Source organism: Scatophagus argus, chromosome 7, assembly GCF_020382885.2.
Source record: "Scatophagus argus isolate fScaArg1 chromosome 7, fScaArg1.pri, whole genome shotgun sequence".
NCBI classification, from domain to species: domain Eukaryota; kingdom Metazoa; phylum Chordata; class Actinopteri; family Scatophagidae; genus Scatophagus; species Scatophagus argus.
The window spans coordinates 18,189,311-18,216,727 of NC_058499.1; the positions used below are offsets into that span (position 1 = coordinate 18,189,311).

Sequence of the window (27,417 nt, forward strand, 5' to 3'; positions counted from 1 at the left end):
ACAAACATATTGAAATTAAATTATTTGCTCAACTAGTAGGATCAAACTGAGCGAAGAAGCCAGCAAAAGTTGATCAGTGAGTATTAAAATGCCACTAGAAAATCCCTAATCATTGCAACACACTCAGTACAAACCCAGAAGCTGATCCACTGCAGTTTTGGAGTCCATCACCACTCGTGTATTCTACGGTAAGATAGCCTGCAGCCCATGTTAACTGTCTGATATGGGAAAGCCAGAGTATGCCCAGAAAAACAACTAGCTGTGGGTTTATAGGCACATCCACAATAATTTACCCTGCAAATGATGGATGTATCTGCACCGGGATTACTCAACTGTAAGGCAGTTTCAGGAGCAGCTGAGGAAATTCATCTCATGATTGTGTAAGGAGTTATTACAGCACTGATTTTACTGCCTTACATTAAGCCTTTCTGTTTACTGTCGATCCTGGCTTTTGAATCACTGAGAAGGGTGATTCAAAGCAAACTGTTTTCCCCATAATCTATTACAAAACAAAAATAGAAATTGTCAGGTGTAACGTTCAGAGGAAGTTAAAACCCTGTAAAGATCAATACTTACAATAATAGTGGATAAAGGCAATTATATTTTAGACATCTGGCTCCAGGGTGATATAGTATATTTGCGCAGCACTGTACATTATCTTTCCTTTTCTCTGTGCTAAACAGAGGGTATCACTTTTTTTCTTACAAAAGTATTTTGCTTTGTATTGTATTGTATTATTCCTTTAAAAAAAATTTTTTAGAAAATTTTTGAAATCAAAATTGAACACTGAATGTGGAGTAGAGAGAAATTTGGGTAGAAAATGCTTACAAGCCATTTAATAAATTAAATATTGCCTCTGATTGCCATGTGGTTTGCTTACAGTGATATTTAAAGGGAATGTTCGCCACACATTAGAAGTCACATACAGGTTAGACTACTTTCCAGCATAGCTTTCATTTTCTTAATGTACTTAATCATGCTCTGTTATGAGGAAGACAGGGGATAAATCATTAAACAACAACATCTGGGACACAATTGCAGTACAATTGTGTACAATATTACTCATCTATGTAAAGTTACATTGTTTAGTTCACAGCTATAAACATAACAGATCCTATAACTGGCTGCCAAAAACAACAATAATCGCTCTATAGTTACATATTAGCTCCTGTTGTTAGTATTATCATTATTATTATTATTATTGTTGTTGTTGTGTTCTCTTTTATGTAATCTAACGTGGCTCACATTGGTAACGGATTATTGTTGCTGAGGGTGGGCGGGGGTGGCTATATTCAACCAAACGCACGGTTGCAGTGTGAGCGGTATGGTCTGTGAGATAAATCGAGCACACCTGATTCGAGCCAGGCCTCGCCATGCGACATGTGTTCATCCGGGTACTACTGAGTCTCCACGTAACGCAATTCAAAGCCTCCGATTAGCTGCTTTTCTCACAAACTTTTAGGGGTAGTTTTTGAATTCACATTTCAAAAAGTGGGCACTGAGGCGAACTGGTGAGAGAACACGGCGGAATATCGACGTTTGTGTGATTTAAAACAGTAGCGGGCACCATGAAAGTTCGTGTAAGAAAGCACATTCTGGAAACGTGACTGAGGAAAGGTTATATAACGCTTAACTCTGGCCAATCAGAGCTCAGCATTTCTGCCCGCGTATCTCTGTGAGTGGAGATGTTGACAGAAAGACGTCCTGCATGTTCGCCGACTGTACCTCGCGTTACAATTTATACGCAATCTTTGACGTGTTGTTTAAGTCGAGTGTGTGTGAATGTAGTGTAGACTACCGTTAGTCGTGCAAGCAGTCTGGAAATATTTGCGTTTTTCGACTTTTTGCGTCCAAGTTGCTTGTGTGTACGCCTCGTGCGACCGTTTACTTAAAACGACGCAATTTAAACATCGCCGTTCTTAATTTATTCCCCTCATATGGGTTCACTTCATCGTTGCTACTAATCGAAACAAGATTTGCGCCGCTTTTTCTGCGTCTGTTGTGGTCACCTGCTATCCACACATGCAGCCACCGCTGGTCCGAAGGCTCAACTCTGCGGATAAATTCATGGAGCAAGGTTAAGGTCAGATAGACTCTACTGCTAACGTTACCGGAGGTCACTGAGCGCGTGAAAAGCTACCTCATCCTCAGATGTGAAAGGACGCCTTTTTTTGTTACTGCCAAAACAACGTCGGAGGCGTATTTGTTGTATTTGGGAATCGCCTCCTCTTTTTCTGTAACTTCACCAGGAGTAATAAAAGAACGCAGGTGCAATGGTGGTCAACACCATCCACTGGTTCAGGAAGGGACTGCGACTGCATGACAACCCATCCCTGAGGGACTCCATACAGGGAGCGGACACACTGCGCTGCATTTATATCCTGGACCCCTGGTTCGCAGGGTCCTCTAATGTTGGCATAAACAGATGGAGGTAAGGGGCGGGGCCGGATGTCAGGACTTGCAAGAGAGGGTGATATGTGTGTGGAGGGTGTGATAGATTGTTCATCACCACAACCAAATTGTATCCAATCTGATGATCTCCCACTGACGTCCACGTCTGTCAAAATGTACTTTCATTCTAAATAATGCGAAATCCGAAATTAATGGGTACCACCGATTTGAAAGATGTTTGTGGTTGTTAGGAACTAACGCCTCATTGGAATGATACCTGACCACTCGAAACACGCGCCTGTAATAGAGAAGATACTCTGTGGTTGCTTCCAAAGTCCTTCACTATAAAGAGAGAGATGAATCTATTGGATATAATTGTCACTTGAGAAATTGGACAGGATTAGACAATGTCAGGAATACCAATTGTTGTTCTTTAAAGTGAATCACTTTGGATGGACTTTTGGATTTTCACTGACTGTATTTGATATAATGTACATATGGGATGATTCTAGAAATGTTTTTTACAAATCCTGCTTTAAATTATAATAGGTTATCTAACGTGCTTTTAGACTTTGTTTAGTGTTACTACTTTTATATCAATATACATATACACATTTGTCAACAAACTCAATCTGGCCACTGTTTGACATCAGCAAAGTATTGACTGTCCAGCATGTCTGGCCCATCACTGTTGATTTTGGTGAAGTTTAAGTTTGCAAGATCTTGGTTTGTTTCCTTCCCAATATAGAGGCTCTTCCTATGGCAGCCTGAGCTGTGCCATAGGGGTTGTATACAGTTTATCAACATACTATCTGTTGTAGTGTAATCATTAGTAATAACGACCAAAGCCAGTTCCACATAATTATAACATGTCAGTTTTGAGTGTACAAAAATGGGTAGAACTGACTTCAACACCTTCATGTTCTGACAAGACGCTGTGTTAAACTTCCAGGCTTGAGCTGTTTTGATACAAACCACTCAGTCATGAAAACGATCTGCAGATTAATCCATAATGAAAATGATTGTTAGCTGTAGCCCTAGTCTTGGCAGTAAGTGGTGGTGCTCAACCACCATGATGATGCAAGTCATTTTCCCTGCTTACTGTGTCAGTGTGTGGTTATTGTAGTTACATCATCATCATGCCCCTTCACAGCTTTGACCTACATTCAACACACACAACTTCCCACTCCACCCCCTTTAGTTAGCTACACCACCTCACTTATTATGTGCAGACTCTCTCTAGCTCATCACACACATCCACAAGGTTCAGGTTTTCTGACATCAGTGTTGGCACTTTGACAGCTTTTTCTGAACTTTGCAGTCAGTTTAATCACATAACACCATTTCGCTCCACATGTTTCACTCTGAGTCAGTTGACCTTCATTGCACTCCGCTCCCTCATCTGGTTTCTTTCCATTTTACTGCCTTGCCATGCCTTAGCATTGTAAACCCATCAGCGCACTAAGATTCCTGCTGCAGAGTGTTGGTGGAAAAATAAGGTGATGACTTATTTGTTTTACAAGTGTTGAGGAAAACCCACCACTTTTACACTGATAAGCCAAAACATCAAAACCACTGCCAGGTTAAGTGAATAACTTGTATAATCTCTTTACAATGCAATGCTCTGCTGTTGGGATTATTACAAGATCACCGTCATGTATGTGGTTTGAAGATAAGTTTGTTGTTGTGTTTGACTCGTCTGGCTTGTCATTTTGAGCATTTTGAGTTTGTTGTCACTGTGCTGGTCATATACAGTACATGAAGGCACGTCTGTGTTTTTTTGCTTCTCACTCAAGTGACCTCAATTATAGACCACACATAGTAGTCTGATATCTTACTAATAATTTTGGAAGCACGTTGTATGGTAAACTATGGTGTGTTCAAAAAGACTTCACCAGGAGAGGGCGCCCTGTTCACACAAACACACTTTCATTTCATGCTCTCTGTTCACTGCTGAGGAATTTTTGTTTTGCTGTCTGTATTTCTCTGTATCACATGATAATCAAGTGATGGTGAAGGTCATTAATTTTGAGTACACAGGCTCGCAGAGAGTTTCAAACTGATGCTTCACAGTTTATTTTATTTTCTTATTTTCTTTATTTTCTATTTACCGTAGTTCATTCCATCATCTCAGGCACTGCAGAAGCACAATGAAAACTATTGAAATATGTACAAAATATCAACACTTATAGTTTTAAATATTAGAATTAAGTGTGGTACATAAGATGATAGACAGTGACTTGAATATAAATCAAATAATTATTAACCAATATAGGACATGACTAACTTCACTCCTGTAGTGCAAATAACAGCAGCAAGACACCTATCAGGGTACATGCTGACACTTGAGTAGCATTCAATAAGCTGTCCACAAAGTTTACTCAACTGCCCCCTCATACAAATTCAGATTCATATCACACTTACTAGACACTTCCATAAACACTGCTTTGAGTTGAACATTAATATATTACTTTACCTTGATTCATCACCTACCAAATGACTTTCCTCATCAGATTTCTTCACTGTGCTGGTACCAGTACAGTACTCAGCACCCACATATATGCTGGTTATGTTCATAGTTGTAATACTTGTGTATCTGCAGTGCTTATGAATATGTATTTTAGTTGAAAGTTTTGATTAAAAAACAGAGTGATGTGTTCTTTAAACTGGTAATAGACTGGTTATTTGCTTTAACTTATGATTGTGAAGTAAATGTTGATTGCACGTTGTATAATAATGATGACAGTCAGCTTTGAAACACTGCTTGCACGATTCAGTTTTGTTTGCCACGGGGCACAAAGTCTCTGGGGAAAAAGAAAGCTGATTGCAGATCCAGTCAGGCTGACAGCTTAGCACCATTTCTGTCTGTTGCTATAAGCTAAATGAAAGAATAAACTTGCTCTTTGGAGTAATTCAGTTATTGGGATTAATTCAGTTTCTTTGTGTAATGAAGTGTTATATCTGCCGTTTAATCTTGCTAGCTATTACAGATTTACAGCTAAAAGAATTTTAACTTTCACACATGCTAAGCAACAGTCTGAGACACTGACTCCTACTAAAGCCACAACTGCATATCTAACATCGTTATGTGAGGATAATCTGTGCATGTTATCCATGTGACACACACACACACACACACACACACGCCTCATGGTGCAGCACTTGATTGTGTGGTGGAGATTAAAAAAATCAGCTATGCCTGTGGTTAGTGGTCTCATGATAGCGTTGTGAGGAGATTATCTCAGCTGTATAATCAATTAAATTGTCCCTCTGTTTGTTTGGCTCCAGGTTTTTGTTACAGTGTTTAGAGGACTTGGATGCCAGCCTGCGTAAACTCAACTCCCGCTTGTTTGTCATCAGAGGCCAGCCTACAGATGTCTTCCCTCGTCTTTTTAAGGTAGTATGGCTGGAGTGGATTAGAGCATGCAGTTTACACTCCTGTATCTTTTTAATGATTTTTAACATCATGTTAATGCCATGCTCATTAAACAGTGACTTAGAGTAAGATTTTTACAGTGAACGTATTTACTGGCCTGACAAACTGATTACACAGAAGTTGTGCACTTCTGAGACATCAAATTTATTTATGTAAAAATCTCACACATCAGTATGTCAGTCGTAAAAATCACAGTGACCCCATGTGCATATCAAGCAACCTCACACAACCTGAGTTTAAGGTCACTCGGAACCAGTTTGTTGTAAAGATATTTGAATAAAAAAAAAAAGATTAATCATAAATTTATTGTACATTTCACACAATTAATTTTCAGAATAAAATGATGAATTATATCTGTAACTGTGTGTGTGTGTATTATTCCACAGCAATGGAAGATCACCCATTTATCTTATGAATATGATTCTGAGCCGTTTGGAAAAGAACGTGACGCCGCCATCCAAAAACTAGCCTGCGAGGCTGGGGTAGAGGTCATAGTACGGATTTCGCACACCCTCTACAATCTGGCCAAGTGAGTGAGTGATGGTACAGTGTTAGTTTGAAACGAATATCCTGTACTCATGAGCCTAGTGGAAACAATGTGGTTTGTCACAGTCTGCAGCGTGTTTATTGGTGTTGATTCCATTTGATATTTTCCTTCCCTGAAGGATCATAGAACTCAATGATGGTCACCCTCCTCTCACATACAAGCGCTTCCAGGCCCTCATCAGCCATATGGATGCTGTGGAGCTCCCAGCAGAGACGATCACACTCAAGGTTATCAAAAAATGCACCACACCCATCAGTGAAGACCATGATGACAAGTTTGGGGTGCCATCCCTGGAAGAGCTCAGTAAGTTCTTATTCTTTATACTTGTGACTATTTGTACTTAACTGTACGTAGCTGTTTGAATACACTATCCCTCATATATCTCAGTGTTAGAGTCACAGAATTTAAAAGTTTTTTGAATCTATACTTGTAAATCTTGTTTTTTCAGGCTTTGATACAGAAGGTCTGACCACAGCAGTATGGCCAGGTGGAGAAACAGAGGCTCTCGTGAGGCTGGAGCGGCATCTGGAGAGGAAGGCAAGAAGACCACACAGTATATAGGCACAAAAGGAGAAAGGACTAGCATTTTCATTAACTTTGGCTGTAGCTGATTGACCATTCACCGAGTCATAACATTAATGTGAACACAAACCTCAGTCACATTTTTCAGTAGAAATACAAGCAGGTAAAGCATCTTGCTCACAGGTCCATTGGAAGCCTGTCCTTCCTTTTCTTGTCCTGCAATAGTGCGCTGTTTTCCTTCTATATTATTGACACATAATCGGTTTTGCACCTTTCAAAGTTCATGCTCATGAAATCAAACTGCTGCAGCTGTATAGAGCCATGTAGTTTCAGAGGAGGACAGCACATTTGCAGACAAGTTTTAAAAAAACATGTCTTATTAGAAATGTGGAATATTAAATCATCCGTCTTTACTCTTTACATTTTTGCCTTTCTCACCCCCAAATGTGTTTACAAGTGTGTGTCTACAAGTCATGAACTTCTTTTCAAAATACAAACATGTATTTTATCAGCATCAGCCATGAGAAGCAGGTAATGATTGGTTCTTGGCATTGGCTGAAAAAAAGATGAGCAACGTTGTCTCCCCGACACAATGCTTGTTGCCAGAATGGAGACTGCTTGATAAACGTAGAGGTGTTAATAAAGTCATGCTCGTTCAGCATTCTTCTGCATTTATGAAGTGTTACTCGAGCCATGCATGTTTTCAGTAAGGGTCACAAAAAGAATTTATTAATGGCCAGTTATGGCTCAGTAATGCTTATAGTGTGTAACATACACATTAGTTTGTAGGCTAGGTTATAAGTTAAACAGTGTCTGCATGAAGATGAAAGAACAGGCTAATCTGTAGATAGAGACCATAGAGTGTGTTCACTGATGTCCACCACAAAATAAGCTGGTGCATGGACAAGAAAGTGGCTAATCATTACCCTTAAATAAATGTATGAAAACAAACAGTTTCTCTTAATGAGATGGCGTAGCTATGAACTTCATGACATACATGTTAATTAACATCTCCATCAACCATGTATCACCATATGTTAGTTAGAAGCTTAATTAACACTTAACCCTTTAATAAATGTTATTAAGAGATCTTTTTTACTTGTTATTGTATCATTTAACTGATATTACTCTGTTAACTATCTTTATAGACTATTAAATAATGTATAAATTGATGCAAGAAGTTAATGTGAACACCATTAGTAAATGTTATTGGACACATTAACTGTTACTTAAGGATAATTGTTAACTACTGCATTAACTAATGTAAATTTATGTCCCCTCATTGTTAAGTGTTACCGCATTGTGACAAGGCAGGAAAATAAACTGACCACTGGACTATGGCAGTGGATCTAGGAGCCTGGTTTGTTTGATAATGACCACAAATACGGAACAAATGTCCTGATATCTCATTATCTTAGATTTACAACTTTTGGATGTCATTAAGCCTAGAATAACGGAAACTGTAAAGCAAAGATTAATCATCATAAAACATTTAGTGTGGATGAAACGGTTTGTGTTGACTCTAACCACTTCCAGGAATTAACCCCTGCAGTTCTGTGCTACAGCACCATCAACAGCATCTGTGTTTCATCTCGTTCAGGCTCTGGTTTTGACGCCTGAGACCTCAACATTTCATATCACATTTGATGGCTGTCATTTATTCAGGGACAGATTTCTTCTCAGCAATCAGAGTGGCAGTGTCTTCGGAAAAGATGACTGACCATGTGTTTTACAGGCATGGGTGGCAAACTCTGAGCTTCCACGTATGAATGCCAACTCCCTGCTGGCCAGTCCCACAGGCCTCGGCCCATACCTGCGCTTCGGATGTCTCTCGTGTCGCCTCTTCTACTTCAAACTCACCGACTTATACAGAAAGGTAGGGATGACCACAGATCAGACATGAATCAACAATTTTTTTGGAATAAATAAATAAATGATGTTTCATATTAAATAGATGTGAGATGCATACATCTTGGAAATACATTGTAATGTAAGCATTTAAATGTCTATTTAAACATTTAAGTGTCCAATTCCATTTGCAGACAACCTTTTTCTGACAGGTTGATGTCAGATTGATGGAACATTAGTTTTCATGTGAATCCTGCAACCTGTCTGTGCTCTGTCTTATCAGGTCAAGAAGAATAACACCCCACCACTTTCCTTGTATGGCCAGCTGTTGTGGAGAGAGTTCTTCTATACTACTGCCACCAACAACCCATGCTTTGACAAGATGGAGGGAAACCCTGTGTGTGTCCAGATCCCCTGGGACCGAAACCCGGAGGCATTGGCCAAGTGGGCAGAGGGACAGACAGGCTTTCCCTGGATAGACGCCATTATGACCCAGCTGAGGCAGGAGGGGTGGATTCATCATTTTGCGAGGCATGCTGTGGCCTGTTTCCTCACCAGGGGAGACCTCTGGATCAGCTGGGAGGAAGGCATGAAGGTAAGAACAGAGAAAAGATGTCTAGTATTTTAAGGATGCGTGGTTCACACTTTCCGTCCACAGTCACCAGTTTGAAAGGTCATTAAAAGTGAAGTTAGTGTAAAATGGAGGTAGCCAGCTGTTGCCCTGATGCACTGTCTCTGCTGTCCACCAATGTCTTGCACAGGTGTTTGAAGAGTTGCTCATAGATGCAGACTGGAGTGTAAACGCTGGCAGCTGGATGTGGCTTTCTTGCAGCTCGTTTTTCCAGCAGTTTTTCCACTGCTACTGCCCAGTGGGATTTGGACGACGCGCAGACCCCAATGGGGATTACATACGGTCAGTCAGTACTTTTATCTGCATCACACGAATATGACAGCATGAGTCTTTCTTAAGCTGAGATCATGTAATTTTTGTCTGAGTGATGTAGCGACTGATAAACAGTAATGAAATAGTGTGTTCTAATTTATACTGCTGGTATTAATAGGGGGAAAAAATGAGATTTCACACAGTATTGATGGTTGAAATTTAACTAATATGGGGCATCTGCAACATCTCAGACAAAACTGCAGTGTCCTACATCAGCTTACTTCAGCTTACACATCTGTCTTCATTCTTTTCTTTCTGTGTTCCCAGGCATTACATGCCCATATTGAGGGGTTTTCCAGCCAAATACATCTATGATCCTTGGAATGCCCCAGAGGAAGTACAGAAGGCAGCCAAGTGCATTATAGGAGTCCACTACCCCAAGCCCATGGTGAACCATGCTGAGGCCAGCCGCATCAACATAGAGCGGATGAAGCAAATTTACCAGCAACTTTCCCGCTACAAAGGACTGGGTAGGGACATGACTCACATACTGAGTACCTCAAACCTCACTTTCTTACTTATGTCATTTGTGTGTATGTTTAAACACCTGGATTAAAGGTTCTCAGAGAAACATCCCTTTTATAGTTAGCAATTAGCAATAGCAATTATCTAATTAGCAATTTCCCTGAAAAATATTTATTGCAATATTGTGTGATTCATGTGGGACGAGTGATGGATAGCATATGTCTATTAGCGTGACTGTTTTAACTGACCAGATTAGTTGTGCAATAATTGCTTACCATTATTAAACAGAAGATTTTGTAACCAAACTCTTTTTGTATTTCCTTTTGCTACAAACAAAGAAATATTATACAAACTAATGAATGAATAATCAAGTTGCAAAAATAAACTTTTCAAAGGAGGAGTTCAGAAGTCTCACAGCCTGAGGAAAAAAGCTGCTCCATAGTTGGGTGGTACTGCAGCAGATACTGCTGTGTCTTTTGTTACATGGCAGGGTGAAGACCAGAGAGAGTCTGTAACTATACAAGCACAAAACCCTGGCTGACTCATGTGGTGTCACTTTCATAAGCCGAGAAATAAAGAGCATAAAAGAGTTCAGAGGATTGATTTGAAAAGTCTAATTTTCTTCTGTACGGATAATATCTATGCACATCTGTGTCAAAATGCCTACATCAAACTACAGTCTGAACAGCTACATAGGCACTGTGGTTCAGTATTTATAGCTTTCAGGTGCCACAGCGTTAAAAACTTGGTGTACAATTAGTGTCAGATGATCGTTTTGGTGTGTAGTAATTACCATTCAGACATTCTCAACAATCAGCCACTTTTTATGCCTTTTAGTTCCAGGTTTATTGAGGACATTCACTGTTTGAGTTGAACAGCCAGTATATTTATAAATGCACAGCATTGTGACTCTTGCATATGCCCATTTATGTGTTAGCTTTTAACAAGTTTTGTCTTGTGGGATGAATTAATATGCTTTAGTCTCTTTGCAGGTCTACTAGCAACAGTACCTGTTAATCCCAACTCTGGTATAAATGGCAGTAATGTGGGAAGAGTCAACACAGGGACCAGTCAAGTTCCAGGAGGGTCGTGTGAAAACCCCTCCACACAGGACGGAACATCTCAAGCAGGTACATAGATTGAATGGTTACAGGGTTCCATCGCAGTATGGAAATTGATTTTTAGTCGTTTACAGGTCTGGATAAGCGTAGAAAAATAGTTAGAATCTGTTTTCTAAAATGAAAAACGCAGAGTTTCTAAAAAATAAATTGATTTTGATTTGGCTGTTTCATGCCACTTGGAGCAGGTGACCACTGCAGCCATAATGTTTACCACTATGTGAGAGAAGGCAGGCCAGAGCGAGCTTTGATAATGTTGAAGGCAAGGCAAAAAGTAAGTGCAACTCAGTGCTGCCTCTGCACTGTTTGTCGCAGCCTGCAGTTCTGCCCCAAGTGCCTCATAACTGTAAAAAATCCCAACATCCACAAACATGTTAGTTTGAAAGAAAATACAGCATTATGTTTCAATAGCATGCATATGTAAATAGTATTGCGAATGACCAAATATTAAGCTTATCTGGACGTGTATGAGTTATACAGTGATGTAGTTAACAAAGATGAGCTATCTTTTCCGTGTAAAGAAGCCATGTCTTTATGGCTATGTTCATCGTCATTTCCATTAACAAGGCTGTACAGACGCAAATGATGATGATGATGCAGAAACATCACGGTTGTATCCCGTCGACCTTATCCACTTCACTGTTTAATTTATGGTTTTTATCTGATTCACAAAAGAAAATGTCTGTCTGCTGAGCTTTGTTCTGTGTGCCATGTTTTCATGCAGAAAGAGGACCGTTTCCACAGAAGCGGCGTTGTGTAGAGGCTCCACTTGAAAGCAGCTCTAAATGCTGGAAGCAAGGCAAATAGTGTGCAAAAAGCACAATACAAAGAATCCCTCAGTCTGTCCAATAAGTCCAGGTACCCTCAGCTAATATGAAGTAGTAACTGTTGCTAACAGCCAGAATGGGGTTGGATCCAGCTGGTACTATTGACTATTTTTCCTTGAAGGAGTGAGTCAGCTGTTTATGCCTTGATCTCAGATTAGACACACTTGATATCTCAGGAACAGAGAGAAAATACTAATATTCAGTAGAAGCCTGAAATGGCAGCATATAAAGCCAAAAATAAGATCTGTAAAGTCCTCACATAAGGATTTGTGAAGCCACCAGTCGTCTTCCACTATGCAAGTGACAAACCAATAAACAGCATTACGAATGCCCCTTTTGACCCTCAGCACCCACATCAACCAGATCAGGACATCACTGAGGTGAAATTGTGTAATCAAGAGGAAAAACACCATCTTTCCATCAGCTATTTCAATCAGCTGGATGCTTATCTAAGCATCAGTTCTCATAGCTAGCAACCTGAACATTTTGCTAATAGCACACTGCTTCTGCCTCTGAGTCCCATCTGAGTGGTGGGAACCAGGAGCACAATCAGGAGGAGACGGTGGAGGAGTTGTTCTGTAGAACTGACTCCATTTCCCACCCTTAGCACACTGACATGCAGTAAAATACCCAGGGCAAAGCGCTTTCCGTCTCCCTTCAGGGCGATTCACAGTGTCATGAATGTAAATAAATGCTGTGAGAAATGTATTTTTCACGTTTGGAGCTCGAGGGTCTGATGTACAGCAATGAAGAATATTATAAGAAAAGCTGTCACGTTTGGTAATAAAGGCAGGCCTTACAAAAAACAAATATTTGTAAATATTTATTGTTTTTGATTTTCAACTTTTATATATTTAGTCATGGGGTTTGACAACTACTTTTCTAAAAGAGTCTCACCAAATCTTTAAAGTTCTACTGTGAATGCATGTGCGTTTGTCTCCCATGTGATGGTACAACTTGTTATTTTTGTACAAAGAATGACCAAATCCTAACTGTATTAAAAGGGCAATAAAAGGCAAAGTTATAATGACATCCTCTTGATTTGTATTTTTTTTTTCTTCACATTCTTGGAAATCTCTCTTGGAGATGTTCAGATACCAGAATGCTGTGTGAGCTGATCATTCAAAAGCCTGATCTGGCACGACAGTCTCAAATCGTCTGTTGCATTTCACGTCATTTTCCATACGTTTTGCTAATAGGTGTAAATAGTTTGTTTATGTCAGTTTTTAAGTATAGGCTAGTGGAGAGATTATGAAAGTTAACCTCTTCTAAATAAAGCCTTAATCTGAATTATCAACCATATTATAAAGAGGCTCGCCTCTGCAAGCCTTGTGTGAAGTTTCCTTTTATGATTAAACTTGTTGGTGGTGTAATCAGTTGGGACGCATGATGAGGGAGTCACGTTACCGCGTGATCACGCAGTATTGTGAGCGTTTCGGGGTTGAAAAGGCTCTTGTGTTTTTTGTTTGGGAGCGGAACATCTTATTGAGGATCCCCTCATAGTTCGCCGTGTCCAATAGCAGCAGCCGGTCGATGGGCGGTGATAGCTGAGCTCAAACCTCGATAAATTGTTCGGTCACCCAGTGGTGGTGTCAGTGGCCGCCGTCAGATCGTCACACTTCCTGTCTGTCTGCTTGTTTGACTGCCCGTTGAAGATGGAATCGAGTCAGGACAAAGCGCAGAGGAAATCTGTCCGTCTCATCGCAGCAGTTTGCAATGACTTGGGGATCGGGAAAGATGGAAAAATGCCCTGGAATATACCGTAAGAAAGAAACCATTTGTGATTATGTCCTCCAGATGTTTTGATTCAGATTAGTTACTGATGACTGTAGCTTATTCTGTGTGGCACATGTACAGGTTTTGGGTCACTGAATACAAATTACATGGCAGTTTTTATAATTAGAATTATAAAAATGATCTAATCTGAACACCTTTGGATCACTGCTGGGTTTCGTTTTCAATGCAAATATATTTTACATTTTCAGCGTTACAGCTCGGAAAAAACAGCACTGACACATGCAGTTGCACTGTGTGTATTCTGCAGTGTGTGGGATGATGTTTCTTTTGTTTAAGTTTTTGCTGCTGCGTTTTTTTTAATCAAAGGCCACATGGAGGACTTTGCTCTTGTAACAGCAAGAGCTCTTACTCATAATGTTCAGCCTCAGCTTCCATTTTCAGTATAAATAAAATTCAACTCCTTTATCTTCATTGAAAACAAATATTAAATAACATACATTAACAAAACTGGCACACTAAGAAGAGTAACTTACTTTGATGAACAATAAAACATACTCTACATGTTGGTGATAAGTTTCATAATGTTAAAATAGCCATATTTTAAGACCTAATCAAAAATATCATCCTTGACAATGTAGCGATGATTTTAAATGTAATCCGGTTGCCTCATGTATAGCTTGTACAGTAAAACATACTGATAGTGTGTGTTTTGATGTGTTATATGATGTTATATGATGATGTGTTAACCATATGCCTCCAGGTGACTAACTATAAGCAGCGACACTCAGAATTAATGAGCTCAGCGAACTGTTTTCTGCTTCGTTTAACTCTGACAATGTGACTCTTACAGAGCTGAATTCAAGTACTTTCTGGACACTGTCACAAGGGTGTCAAGACCAGGTAATAATACAATATTAAATTGCTGCACATGTACACCTTTATTCATATTCACAAAGATATGTCCTTGCATATTTACAGCATTGTGATATGAGGGACATTTAGTGATTTTTGTCCTTACACAGCTTCCTATCCCAGAAAATGGTGTCCCTCTCTCTCTGTCTCTCTCTCTCTGTCTCTCTCTCTCTCCCTCTCTCTCTCTCTCTCTCTCTCTCTCTCTCTGTCTACCTGTATCTGTATAATAAGCTTATTGTATCTGTTTCAGGAAGGATGAACATGATGGTCTGGGGCAAACGTTGCTGGTTTTCCCACCCACAGTCCACATTCCCGCTGGTCAATGTTCTGCATATGGTGCTGAGTACCACACTGGAGTGAGTGCTCTCTGTTCTCCCTGTTACACACACATCTGCATTAACAGGGGGGCTGGGGGTTATTTCAGGTTATCCCGGTTTCACTGGGGTTTGATTCTGATGACTGCTTTTGTCATTAATGTTGATGAGTTTCAGCAGCGGTCAAGGTGCCTCAAGGCAGCAGGCCCTGAGGGTGTCTGTCCATGCAACCTGAAAGTTTGTGTTGACCAGCTCGAGTGATACTTCACAGCTTTAAGAATCACATTGAAACAACTGCCACCTTAAAATTAAAATTTCTTAACCGAGAAGGCAATGACCTGGCCTACAAAAGAGAAGTTGAATTGTCAGCTGGTGTAATACATTTTTTCATTCAAAAGTTGGGAAAATTGATTTGATTCAATTGATTTCAGCAGGAAAATGAAGGAGACCATGATAATTAAGGAGCAGCATGTAGAGATTGTACAATCTTGTTGTACATCTTGGTGTCTTCCTGAACTGTGGACTAGACAAAGAACACTGAGGTTGTATTCAAAAAGGCCCAGTGAAGATTATTCTTCTCAAAGATGACCAGATTCTTTGATATCAGCGAGCGTTTGCGTTTTTAATCAGAGGATATTGACTAGTGTCCTCCGTGCTGCTGTGCTTTTCTGGGGAGCCAGCATCACTGTGGATAATAGAAACCGGATCAATACATGATCAGAAAGGCTTGTTTCAAACGAGTTTCCCCACTGTGGTTTAGTACAACTGTCTAATCTAATCGATATCAATCATCCTTTTTTATTTACACTGACATTTCTTCTCTTACAGCACAGCCCCAGACCACGCCCACTTCATATGTGAAGACTTTGACAGTGCGATCCGCATGGCAGCGCAGCCCCCGCTCGCTGACCTAATTGAGACCATCTGGGTTGTCGGTGGGACGCAGGTCTACAAGGTAAACTAGCAAAGCTGGCAAAAAGGAGCCTTGGACCCCTGATGAGATCATATGTTTCCCCATTATGTTTAAAGCTAAGTGAACAGCTGCTGATTGGTGTGTGTGGTCTAAATTGCAATATGTGGGACAGGGTTACAGTGTGTGTCATGGTATACATTTTGACTGGTCACAGTAAGGAAAACCAGACATACAAATCATGAGATTGAGAAATCATGAGATGCCAGTATTCCATTTAGCTCCTCAGTTTCAGGAACCTGGTATTGTGCATTCAGGCTCACTTTCATGTCTGACACATGAATAAGGACACACACACACACACACACACACAAAACAGGTTTAAAGGCCCCACACACCCTTGTACACGCCCACAGGTGTTTTCACTTAACCATGATTAGTTTCAGATCTGTGAGGGCGTGTACAAACTGTGCTTGATTTATATCTACCTAATCATGTGCTTAGCATTCTTTCCCTGTTGAGAATGGGATGTGGCTACCAAGCTCCAAACATATGCAGCAAACTTTATGTCTCAGTAGCCATCATTATTATGTTTTCATGTTGTACGAATCTCCCATTTTTGTGCATGCAGTATCTGAGGAACAGTTAGAGAATTTCATTACATCTAACACAAATATCTTCTTGGACTTAAGTCTATAAATGAAGACAGCATGTTTCTCACTGGAAGTTATTCAATGGATTGATATTTGTCAGTATAGTAAATACAGTATGCATAACTGTGACTATACTGTAGATAAGATTTTATGAAGAACCACATATATTACCTTTTATTAAATTCCTTCTGAGTCTTCACCACAGTGCCATTTGGAGCTACTAAGAGGCAGAGTTGTCTTGTGCAATGTAGATTTCTTCTGAGTTAATGATATGCTTAATTACACATAGAAAAATCAAGTTTGTAATACTGCTAACATTACCCGAATTTCCGGCTCTTCTTGTCTATCATCAGGATGCGCTGAACCACCCTTGGTGTGACTTGGTTTACCTGACGGAAATCATGGCAGAGTATGAGTGCGACGTGTTCTTCCCTGAGTTTGACAGAAACCTATTTAAATTACAAGAAAGGTATGTGTTTATCTCCTCCTCAAAGCATTATAGTGTAGGTCATCCTGACTTGGAACTTCTCCTCATTTGAACCCTTTGGTGCTTCCTGGAACTTGGCACATTAAACATTTCCAAAAAATGTGATGCATGTAAAAAGAACACTCTCTGCATAGTCTTCATTGTCTTAAAGTAGATTATTTGTTGAAGTACTGGGCAGGTAGGAAAACCCTACGCAACAGTGGCTACATAGCTTTTTGCTTGATAATCACTTCTCATGAATCTTAATATAAAACAAGGTCACAAAGAGGGGTGTGTGTGACTCTGCTGAGCTATCTAGTCTTCTGCTCTTTCACCAAAATCCAGTCAGAACCAGTTAACAAAATATCTTGAGAAAGGTAACCCGTGTGCAGCATCTGTGCAAGTGGACAGCCTGAACCTTCTCTGATGTCAGCAAATGAGTGGTTGTCATAGTGAGGCAGTAATATGCTGTGCTGCTGCCCCATGACATCATGATTTTTGCTACAGAGCAAACATCAGCGCTCTCTGTGGGCACACTTTGTTGTCATTGGCTTAAATAGTTCAGCTCAAAAGGATTTGAGATGAGTAAATCCCCATTTTTGTTCGCCACCATATTGACTGTAAGCCCGACAGAGAGCTGTACTCTGCTGAGTATTTCACTGGCCAGTATGGGGTTTTTTTTCAGCAACAAAAGCTCATTTAGACCCCATGTTAGGGTTTTGAAGATGCTTAATGCTTATATGTAGCTGTTGTCTTTTAATCACCTTTTTCTGTTTCCAAACAAGATTTCCTGATGTACCGAGTGGAATTCAAGAGGACAACGGAATTAAATACAAATGCCAAGTGTTCAAGAGAGAGACTGTTGACACAGCATAGAAAATTAACAAAGAAAAGCAATGATGAATAATTAGGAAATCACTCCTGTGTATTTTTCTGTCTTCTTTCAGCATACATTGCAAAGTCAGTTCCAGAATCATCTGTGGCTAAACCCCCAAACTCAAACTTATTATTGTATTTTTTTAATAACCAAACTAAAGCCAAAGTACTGTGAACATGCGTTGTAGTATACTCATGAAGCATTCCAGCTAGGGTAAACATAACCTTCGTTATAATACATGAAAAACAATGTGAGTAAGAGCACTCCAGCTTGTCTGTCCAGGTTTTACTGTGAGATCCATATTTTCCCTGTCACTGCTGTTTGGTTATTTGCTATTTGTTTATGATTCATTTTGGCATTTTAAAAAAAACCAAAAAACTTCCTCCTTCTGCTGTCACCTCGTCCTCCTCCTCAGTAATTTTGCAGCTGCTCAGAAAATATGCTTGTCAGTGAGTCAGTCAGCGGCCGATGTCAGTGACAGTCTGCGCTCTCTGGTTTAGCACAGCAGATCTCATCTTTTCTAAGCCAACATGACAGTTTAGAAAGTGACAAATGAATTATCCCAACTTGGCATCAAACCTCTCAGTGCATTTCCAATTTCCAACAACCAGTCAGACTGTTGGCGCATTCAACCAAAAGTCACCAGGTAACACTGTCACTCGCTAAACAGAAACCAAGCCGGCAGCGCAGTGGTAACTTTTGCCTTACGAAACTCGGAACAGACCTTTAAATAGGCCTCTTAGAACTAATGTGAGTGAAGATCCAGTAAGTGTGTTATTTGTTTGCCACCTCAAATTTGTTTGGTGGACTGCTAAGGTGAAATAAGTGAGAAGTTATACACGGATAACCTGCTTCATTCAGTGAAAGCCTACCACTCGTGCTCAGACTCCATTGGCTGAACTGTAATGGACTATACAATGTAGCAAACCCACCTAATATTAGATAACACAAGAGGGAAATGAAACATGAGCTTGCAAATTTGTCTGGTTCCCAGGTTAGAATTACCCTGCTAGTTTGCTTTAACACAATAATGCCTATCTTGTTATTCAGATAGATTTGGAGAAGTTGTTACATCTTGCACTTTGTTGTGGAAAGACATATATTAATGGATTTTAAATGACAAAAACATTAATACATTTTTAATGGAGAAACAATTAACTTTTATGACTTTGTCATTTTCAATAAAATTATTCTCAATCATCTGGTTGTATGTGATCCTTTCTGCCACTAGATGGAGACATGTCAGTGAGACAAGGGACATACAACCCACCTACCAAAATGTCTCACATTTTACCACCAGCTTCTATCCAAAGGCATTTTTGGAGTTTTATTTTGATTAAAAACACACACTATTAACTGCATCGGAAAACTTGATGTATTGGATGGTTTCATAAAATGGTCACAGCGACTTCACTACAGAATGAAAAATATTTTAGACCCGCATCTCCTCCAACAGACTCGTTCCGAGAATTAGATTATCACTATCATTGCTCTAAAATCAAAGCACATAGTAAAGGCGTGACACTGTGTTGCATTTTTGCAATATTACATGCTAACATGAGCAGAGGTCAGTGGAAAGCTGTTAATCATATTTAAAGATTTCTCATTTAATATATTTGTGTTTTTCAGACCACCCCAAAGCAGAAACTCATTTGTTCACAACACAAGCAAAAGCATAAAGCACATTGTGCTGTAAAAAGTCCAATATACAGACATACAGTGATAAAACAAACACAGCAAGCATTCTGACCTGTCATTACAGTAATGACACACATGCCACTGATCACATTAACAATGGTTCTGCTCTATTCAGGGGTCCCAGTGTAAGTCATGACAGTGTGACAGTGAGCCAGCATGCAGAATACCCTGACACTGAAGCTGGAGCAGGCAAATGGAATTCATCCATCAAGAATTGTATTACTTACATCTATGCTTTGTGTTACTGTGACAGCTTGCATGTCCTCTGTAAAAAGGCCCATTAATTCCTGGTACAGTAGATTTCAGAAGGAGCAGTATTCTGAGTCTCAAGGACAAGCTGCTTTAAATGATCAATGACATTATAAAATCAGACATGAATGATTCAGAAGATGGAGTGACATGACCAGACATACAATCCCTATAGACTGCACCTCACCACAAATCCATTACCAGTAGACAGATGAGCCTGCGTTCTGAAGTTTGGAATCTCAGATGCAACATTCAATTTTGAAAGTTATTTACCTATTGCACACTGAACGTCCATCAATGTGACATTTATTTTCTCGCAGAAACATGTACACTATATTTGTTCTGTCTCACTGGTGCACTTTTGAGAGATAAGTGATGACAGAAAACTTTCTGGCATAGATGGTGAGACAAAAGCCAAGTTGAGAACACACTAAAATACCAGTCTACGATCAGGTTAATGGTGTTTTAGTTTGTGACATGAGGATTTCCTTTATGTTATGAACACAAGTTAGTAGTTTTCCAGTGGAGTCCTGGCGGAATCCATCCATCCATTTTCTATACCGCTTATCCGTCAGGGTCGCGGGGGAGCTGGAGCCTATCCCAGCTGACTACAGGCGCGAGGCGGGGTACACCCTGGACTGGTCGCCAGTCAATCGCAGGGCCGTCCTGGTGGAATATTAAAGTAAATTTTTCTAATACATTACGTGCTTTTTATTAATATATTTCTCAATAAAGGTTCCAGGGCTTGAGCTAAATTCACACTGGCTTAAAAAATAAAACAATATTTACTGCAGCCGTGGTCATCGATGCTCTGGCTGCAGCTGGAAATCATAGCCTTTAATTGCAGATGTCATCTGTTTCCTGTGAGATAGAAGCCATAAAAGCAATACGTTAAGCATGGATAATATCAACCTGTGTCGTGTTTGAAATGAGAAAGGACAATTTATACTCCCCCTTATTAACCTCTCTGGCTTGTCTGGGTAATTCGAGAGCGCAGCGCAGGACAACACAGCAGTCGACAGAGGACAGTGGGTAGGAAATAGAGGTCACATGCATTATTACACCTGAGGCCTTGTCTCATCTGCCTCGCTTTAACACATCCTGATTAACTCCTCGCTTTTATTACTTAGCACCACAGACAGATACAACTTTGGAACATGATGAATTTAAAAAAATGTCACCGTCTGTGTAAAATTAGAAACCTTCAGTTCTTGAAGTACTGTCGTAGCTCCTCAGGGGCAGCATGTTGTGAATGGTTTGAAAATGAACATTAGTCAAGCATCCATCTGCACAGCTCACATTCATTACCAGATGCACTCACTTTCGCATCATCTGCCCAGTGGCTATCACCATGACTACAGGGCCATGTTGAGTGATGCAGATGGGAAGTGGAAGTTGTAAACGTATAACCCCCCCCCCCCACACACACACACACAAACACACACATACACACACACTTCTCCCTCCCTCTGGGGATATAAGTCCTCTTTCTCTCTCTTTTTTGTGACCCCCATCATCCACATTACAAGAACGAAGGAACCTTGAGGGATAAAGTCATGTCCTCATTAGCCGGGAAGCTCACTCCCATTAAAAGGCAAAAGAAAAGCATGTTTCAAGGGCTTTTGCTGGCTTTGAAACATTAAGACGTATTCAGAATGAGATGGGGCAACATTTTAAAATGCCCTCTTTTGGTTTAGACAATGCTCAGTAAGATTGTGTATTGATTTTGTGGCTTATACTAAAACAAATACATGCACTAACCCAGTCTTTTTTACCTCCATATGACGCATAGACACAAAAACTTTATCGCTGAAGCCAAACATAATGGAAAATCTATTTTGCACAAATTAACTGAAACTTCCTTTTGAACAAAGATTGTAGAGCGCATTCAAATAAAACACTTCCACTCCGAATGAAAGGAACTTTTTTTTTATTGCAACGTGTGGGTGCATTTGAATTAATCTGAAATGATAATAAAGTGACATTTAAGCTGTGAAGTAGCTTATAATAAAGAGTCTCCATCTGTAAAGTAACAATAAAAGTCTGAGACACAGTTAGATTTCCTCCCTGAGGGGAACAGTTGTGCTGCCAAGAACATGGTGTGAAAATGAGACATTTGCACAGGCTTTAAATAAAATGGTTTGAAAAGGCTTGCTTGTCCTCAGTTCTGCTCAGTAATACATCTGATGGACGAGTCAGCACGTCTGCCATTACAGTCAAGTCATGAGGTGTTTTATGTGAAATTTTTGTGGTGAGGTAACTTGTAAATAAGCTGTAATGAATTATTCATTTGGCAAGGTACGATACCAAAGCATGACACATTAAGATGCTGCCGCCTTTGTCTCACTTTCTGATATCACTTGAGGAAGTGGTTGCGTAACCACCCTCATCTCTTACAACATGAATGCACTGATGACTCACTCATAAATAAAGTGTGTGGCTTTGGTCTGAACTACAAGTGAAAAATCTGATACATTTTTGCATTTGGTGTTAAGACTCACGCGACCTAATTAGAGGAATTTGTTAATTTGATTACTTTTCACATGACTGCAGATTGTGGCAGCCGGTTAAAACAAATTATTTTTACTGTAACTTTGCCAAGTGTGATCCTTAATATAAGATTTGACTACGTGAACAAAAAAACGGAATTTAAACCTGCCTTTGCACCCATTGCATTTTGTTTTTGTTTTCTGTCACTGGTTCAGTTGACACCTTCAGGCATCTTCACAGTGAAGATTCACTGTCAAGTTCAAAAATGCATCACTGCAATTCATAGAATTCAACCACAGTGATAAAACACATTAAGTGCATATTTAGATTTGAAACACTTTATATGACATTATATAGATAAGGACAATACAAATCCAGTTACAGTTTTGATTAATTTCAATTCACTTACAAACTTCTGTCAGTCATCTGCTCTTAAAGGGGCGACAGGGTTAAAAATTGGTCTCTCTCTACGTAGCTGTAGTTTTTCATAGCTCATCTCAAAGTCCTTCTTAGTGCCATTCAGGACCTCCAGACTACCTGTCCTTACATCATAACCATGTGCCTTCAGTCGCTGGATGCGATAAATCACTATCTGAGTGGTCAGCTCCAAAACAGTCGGAGTGTCTATGATTTGAGACATGCTCATCCCCGCACTGAGGAGGCCTTTAATGCGCTCAGCAAGAATAGTTTCAGGATAGTAAAGCAGAGCCGGACATTTGAGGATGATGTCCCGCAATTCCGCCTCAGAGCAGCCCATGGTGTCCTGAGAGTATGCCAGTGTGCGACGCATGCTGTCGGGGTTCAGCTCAGTGACAAAGCCCCTTAATTTGGAAAGGAGGTGAAGGAGCTCTGCTGTGCTGAAACCCCTGTCTTTCAGGAACAGCAAGTTCTGCCTCAGCACCTCAGGAGGCTTGAGGAGGACAAACGGGTTCTGGCTAAGCAGCTTCTGAAGCCAGATCTTCATATTGTCTTCCTCTCCACCAAGTTCCTGGTAGGACTGCTGGAGGGTGCGCACCATCACTTCATTTTGCTCTACTGGCCGGCTGAAGCTCTGGGGAGCACTTGCCATAAGTTTAGTAATAATTCGCTTGTTGAGGTTTAAGCTCTGGAAATAAGATATGTTGTTCTGCTGGTTGCCATAGTGGCTGGAGGAAGTGAAGAAGGAGGCTGGGAATTTCTCAATGATGCCAACCAGTTCTTTCTGGTTTGGGCACACAGACATCCACAGCTCCCGCTGAGCCTGCATCTGCTCTGGGTGACAGAGAACCGCTTCAGGGTGACCCGTTAGAATTCGAGCAACACTGGGGCCCGAAGCTCCCATGTCCTTCAGCAGTTCAGCTACCTCCTTAGTATAGGCCAGGCTCTGATGCAGCACCCAGCCCTTAAGTTTCCGAACCTTCTGGATGTCCACAGAGAGATCATAGAGAGCCCCCACCGTCTGCTGGTTCTCTGCTGTGCTCAGCGTTGCACATGGTCTTAGGTGTAAAGGTAGAGCTGTGGCACACTGGCACCGGAGGCACATGGATGATGCGATCAAGCGCAACATTGATGCAAAGCCCTTAGGCCGGTCACCTAAAGGGGCGAAAGAAGGAGAAACTGCAGTGGGTGACACGTTGTAAAGTAGCAGAGGGAGCTAGATGACAACAGCTTGAGCAGACAGTTGCACAGTGTCACTGCCAATTCTAGCATTGACCAAACAACTGTATTAGCTGTAGTGATGCTCAGTAAGGCCAGAGGTCCAGTCACGTGATTCTATCAAGGCAGGAGACAAGACATTCATGACTCATCCTTATCTTGCTGTTCCAGTATTCACATACTCATCATGCAGTAAGACAAAAACTTCCAGGCATCATGCACAGCCAGGGAATTTTTCTGGAGTTTCCTGTTGTTGTCACTCGCCACAAACCTGTCATCATAAAATAAGTCCCTGAACAGAAGACAAAGGATTTTGCACAGGTGATGGCAGGGGAAAGCGGAAACGCAACTTCTGAAACGTCGCTCAGAATCAATGACTCACTACCAATCACAACCAGATAACACATTCAAAAGCACAGAAATGTGCTTTAATGTAAATGAAGACTCTCTATTATCGTGCTGAGCAGGGAGAACAAGTCTGAACGTCCTTGCACAGGTTATGCGCTAGATACAATGGCGATAACAACTACATTCAGCTCCAGAAATATATTTTAGCAAACATGAAGAAACATGCTAGGTATATAGCTTGCTATTTAGCTAACTTCTGGGACCCAGCAGTACCGCCACAGCCCTGGCACCACGGCACATTATGTGATTTAAACCTGTCATTTACCATGATTACTGTCAGTCAGCCTAAAGTTGTCAGACGTGTGTAAATACAGATAGATTAACTAGTATATCGACGTATTTCTTTAGTAAGTTACCTTTAGCAGCGGTCAAAGGATGTGACGTTTTGTTATGAAACTGAGTTCTTCTTCTTCTACTTCTGCTGGTCTGCGACGTGTACTGGCGGGCACTGCGAAGCAGCACAACCATACGGTCAATGAGGACAGCTGAGACCTTATAAAATTCAAATGTGACCCTGAAAATAGCTTTGATAGATATTTTTTCCTCTCCTTGAGCAAAAATAATTTTTCATACAGAATATAGAAAAGTGTTTGGAAATGTGTTTTTTTGATATTATTCTTCTATTGCCCTCTTTTCAAAACTTTGCTCTTTTATTGCAGCCCATATGTCCAGTAATTAAAGAATTTTGGCAAAAATCTGTATCTCAAACAGCAGTTGGTGTGCCTCCAAACCCTGCAGCATACGGGGCCCTGATGAGCGTAATCAGCGCTGGGCTGAATTGGACTGAACACACGGAGAGTTTTCTCGCAGTTGGTGTTTAATCATGATGCTTGATCACCAGCTCTGCAAGCTGTTCCCTCAGCAGAACGGAAGCTGCTGCTGCTGAGTGGGTAGCTGGGTTCATTATAGTTTATGTACTAGTAAACAAATGATCTGCCTCAAAGGAAAACAGGTTGGCGTTTCTTTCTTTTTTAATACCCAATATGTTTGACAGGCATGAGGCATGCTCATCAGGGTGCACTGATGTTGTTATTATTCTTGTTATTAACAGTTTGTTTCACGCTGACAGATCATGTTCAAGCAATAACACAAATAAGAGAGACATAGATTTGTTTTTTCACATTTAATGGGAAACAACTTTCTGAACAGTGAGAGCACGGTTATAAAATAACATGTGGGTCTGCAGAATAAACAGTGCTGTTTGCTCTTCTTTTATGACAGTCAACCTGTTGACTGTTTCTTTGACATTTATGTAGTCACGCAATCAGCAACCGCCCTATCTTGCTACAGTTCCCACGTGGTCCCTGCAGGAATGAGGAACTAAAAACATAAGCTTGATTTTTTGAAAGGCAGGAAAAAAACCACAGATAAACTCAGTGGCACAACACAGTTGGCAGATAGACAGAACCAAAAAGTGTAAAATAAAATGCCTGTCTGAGTGCCAATATGCTGGATCCTCCAATCCAAGTTCCATGATGTGTCTGTGAACAAATATGATCCTCTCCATACTGAAGACAGAGAGTCTATGAGAATGTGTCAAGTTCAGCTGATAAATGTGTAGCTGGTGAAGGATGCGTAACTTGCTTAGACTAAATTGCCACCTACTCACTGTGACTTTGTTGTGTCTATAAACACGCAATCACTCTGAGGCGCTCAAAATTAACGAAGGAGCAGCAACCAAGTTACAGCACAGTCACCAAAACCTGGAGACCAATAGTATCAACAAGAGATAAAATGCAGAGCTTCGGACCAGACGTTGGAACACAGAGGTAAACAAGGGCAACTAGCTGGAAGATGAAAGCAGGCACTTCTCCAAACTCCCACTGGGAAACACCAGCAAAATGTGGTATAGGCTGTCAGACCTCTTTCAGATGCTCGCACGCTGGGTGCTGCTTTGTCAAGTTGAGAGGTAAGATATCCATCATCACAGAAGTAATTGTGTTCAGAGAACCTTTCCAAATGTGTTTCTGGTGGTGGCATCTTTGAGTGACTCCCTCTCTTCTTGATCCAGGGCCTATCTGCTGTTTTCCAACATTCCATAAACTTCACTGACCTTTAAAAATCTGGCCAGATGTCTCAGTGTAGTTTCCCTACACAGACCGAAGCCACCACCTGACCCACTTCCTGTACAGGTTAATAAATAACAGGGTTTTCCCAGAAAGAGTTCTGGGTGTCTGTCACTGTTTCATCTGTTGAGATGGGTGTAGGGGGCTGTTTCATCAGGCTTTATAACGTGAAGGAGTCAAGCTATATCACATGTAACATGATCGCTATATCCTGTTCATTCATGCCTCCTGTGGGTTTATGCAATCTTTCCTCTTGCATAATTATAACATGGAGAATGTAACAGGTAGCAGTTAAAGTTCAGACACTTGAAAAGAACAATAAAAAGTGTGATATAGATTAAGGGCTCTGATGAGTACAGAGGAAGGCGACTGGAGGGGGTTTTGGCAGAAGGGCATGAAAAGCAGGAGAACATGGAAAGGTTAGATAAGAAGTGTTGCGGTAAGACTTTTGACAAGGGGGTATAAATATCAGAGTGTTCTGGTATGCTCACCCTCTTTCCCATTAAACTCCAGTTCTAGTGTCTTCAGTCAAATACTAACCTGGGACACGGCAAGTGTTTATTCATCTGACTTGAGGATGAAAACACAGAAGATGCCATATTGAGAGTGATCGTGATTTACGATGTTGAGATTTATAAATAAAACCGGCTTAGGTTGACTGTTGCTTTTGCAGAAGATGCTGCGTGTTATTTGTTCATAATAGGCAGATGATTGGCCAAGCAAAATATCTTTTCTCAGTATAAACAGATTACATTTTTAAAAACCACATTACTTATCAATTATGGCAGGTAGGATAGAAATTATGAACATTATAAATCATATTTCCTTTGATGCTAAAGGCAACGTCATGAGACCACTAGAAGACGCATTGATGCTAAATACTGATTAGCCTTACCAGACCAGTT

General features: G+C 40.5%; 3 protein-coding genes across 6 annotated transcripts; 2 read left to right on the forward strand and 1 right to left on the reverse strand.

The window, feature by feature from the left end:
- The first annotated feature begins 1,381 nt into the window (after positions 1–1,381).
- Positions 1,382–13,127, forward strand: cry1b (cryptochrome circadian regulator 1b). Of its 2 annotated transcripts, none has more exons than XM_046394385.1 (12): positions 1,382–1,511; positions 2,250–2,431; positions 5,680–5,788; positions 6,214–6,356; positions 6,493–6,677; positions 6,823–6,911; positions 8,632–8,772; positions 9,028–9,339; positions 9,506–9,657; positions 9,955–10,157; positions 11,145–11,282; positions 11,995–13,127. In XM_046394385.1, the coding sequence occupies exons 2-12, from the start codon at positions 2,274–2,276 to the stop codon at positions 12,075–12,077; spliced, it is 1,713 nt and encodes a 570-aa protein (XP_046250341.1). In that variant the 5' UTR covers positions 1,382–1,511; positions 2,250–2,273; the 3' UTR covers positions 12,078–13,127. The 2 variants fall into 2 exon arrangements, with proteins under 2 accessions (XP_046250341.1, XP_046250340.1); XM_046394384.1 differs by lacking the exon at positions 1,382–1,511 and adding an exon at positions 1,518–2,083.
- A 397-nt stretch (positions 13,128–13,524) lies between these two features.
- Positions 13,525–18,327, forward strand: zgc:153031. Its single transcript, XM_046394683.1, has 6 exons — positions 13,525–13,859; positions 14,685–14,734; positions 14,997–15,102; positions 15,889–16,015; positions 16,977–17,092; positions 17,875–18,327. Exons 1-6 carry the CDS (start codon positions 13,753–13,755, stop codon positions 17,963–17,965), a joined length of 597 nt encoding a protein of 198 aa, XP_046250639.1. The 5' UTR covers positions 13,525–13,752; the 3' UTR covers positions 17,966–18,327.
- A 3,499-nt stretch (positions 18,328–21,826) lies between these two features.
- mterf2 (mitochondrial transcription termination factor 2) lies at positions 21,827–24,910 on the reverse strand. 3 transcript variants are annotated; one of them, XM_046394681.1, is made up of 2 exons: positions 24,803–24,910; positions 21,827–23,975 (listed from the first exon to the last, which is right to left on the reverse strand). In XM_046394681.1, the coding sequence occupies exon 2, from the start codon at positions 23,947–23,949 to the stop codon at positions 22,822–22,824; it is 1,128 nt and encodes a 375-aa protein (XP_046250637.1). In that variant the 5' UTR covers positions 23,950–23,975; positions 24,803–24,910; the 3' UTR covers positions 21,827–22,821. The 3 variants fall into 3 exon arrangements, with proteins under 3 accessions (XP_046250637.1, XP_046250638.1, XP_046250636.1); XM_046394682.1 differs by having other exon boundaries at positions 24,712–24,809; XM_046394680.1 differs by lacking the exon at positions 24,803–24,910 and adding an exon at positions 24,221–24,671.
- Positions 24,911–27,417: the final 2,507 nt, after the last annotated feature.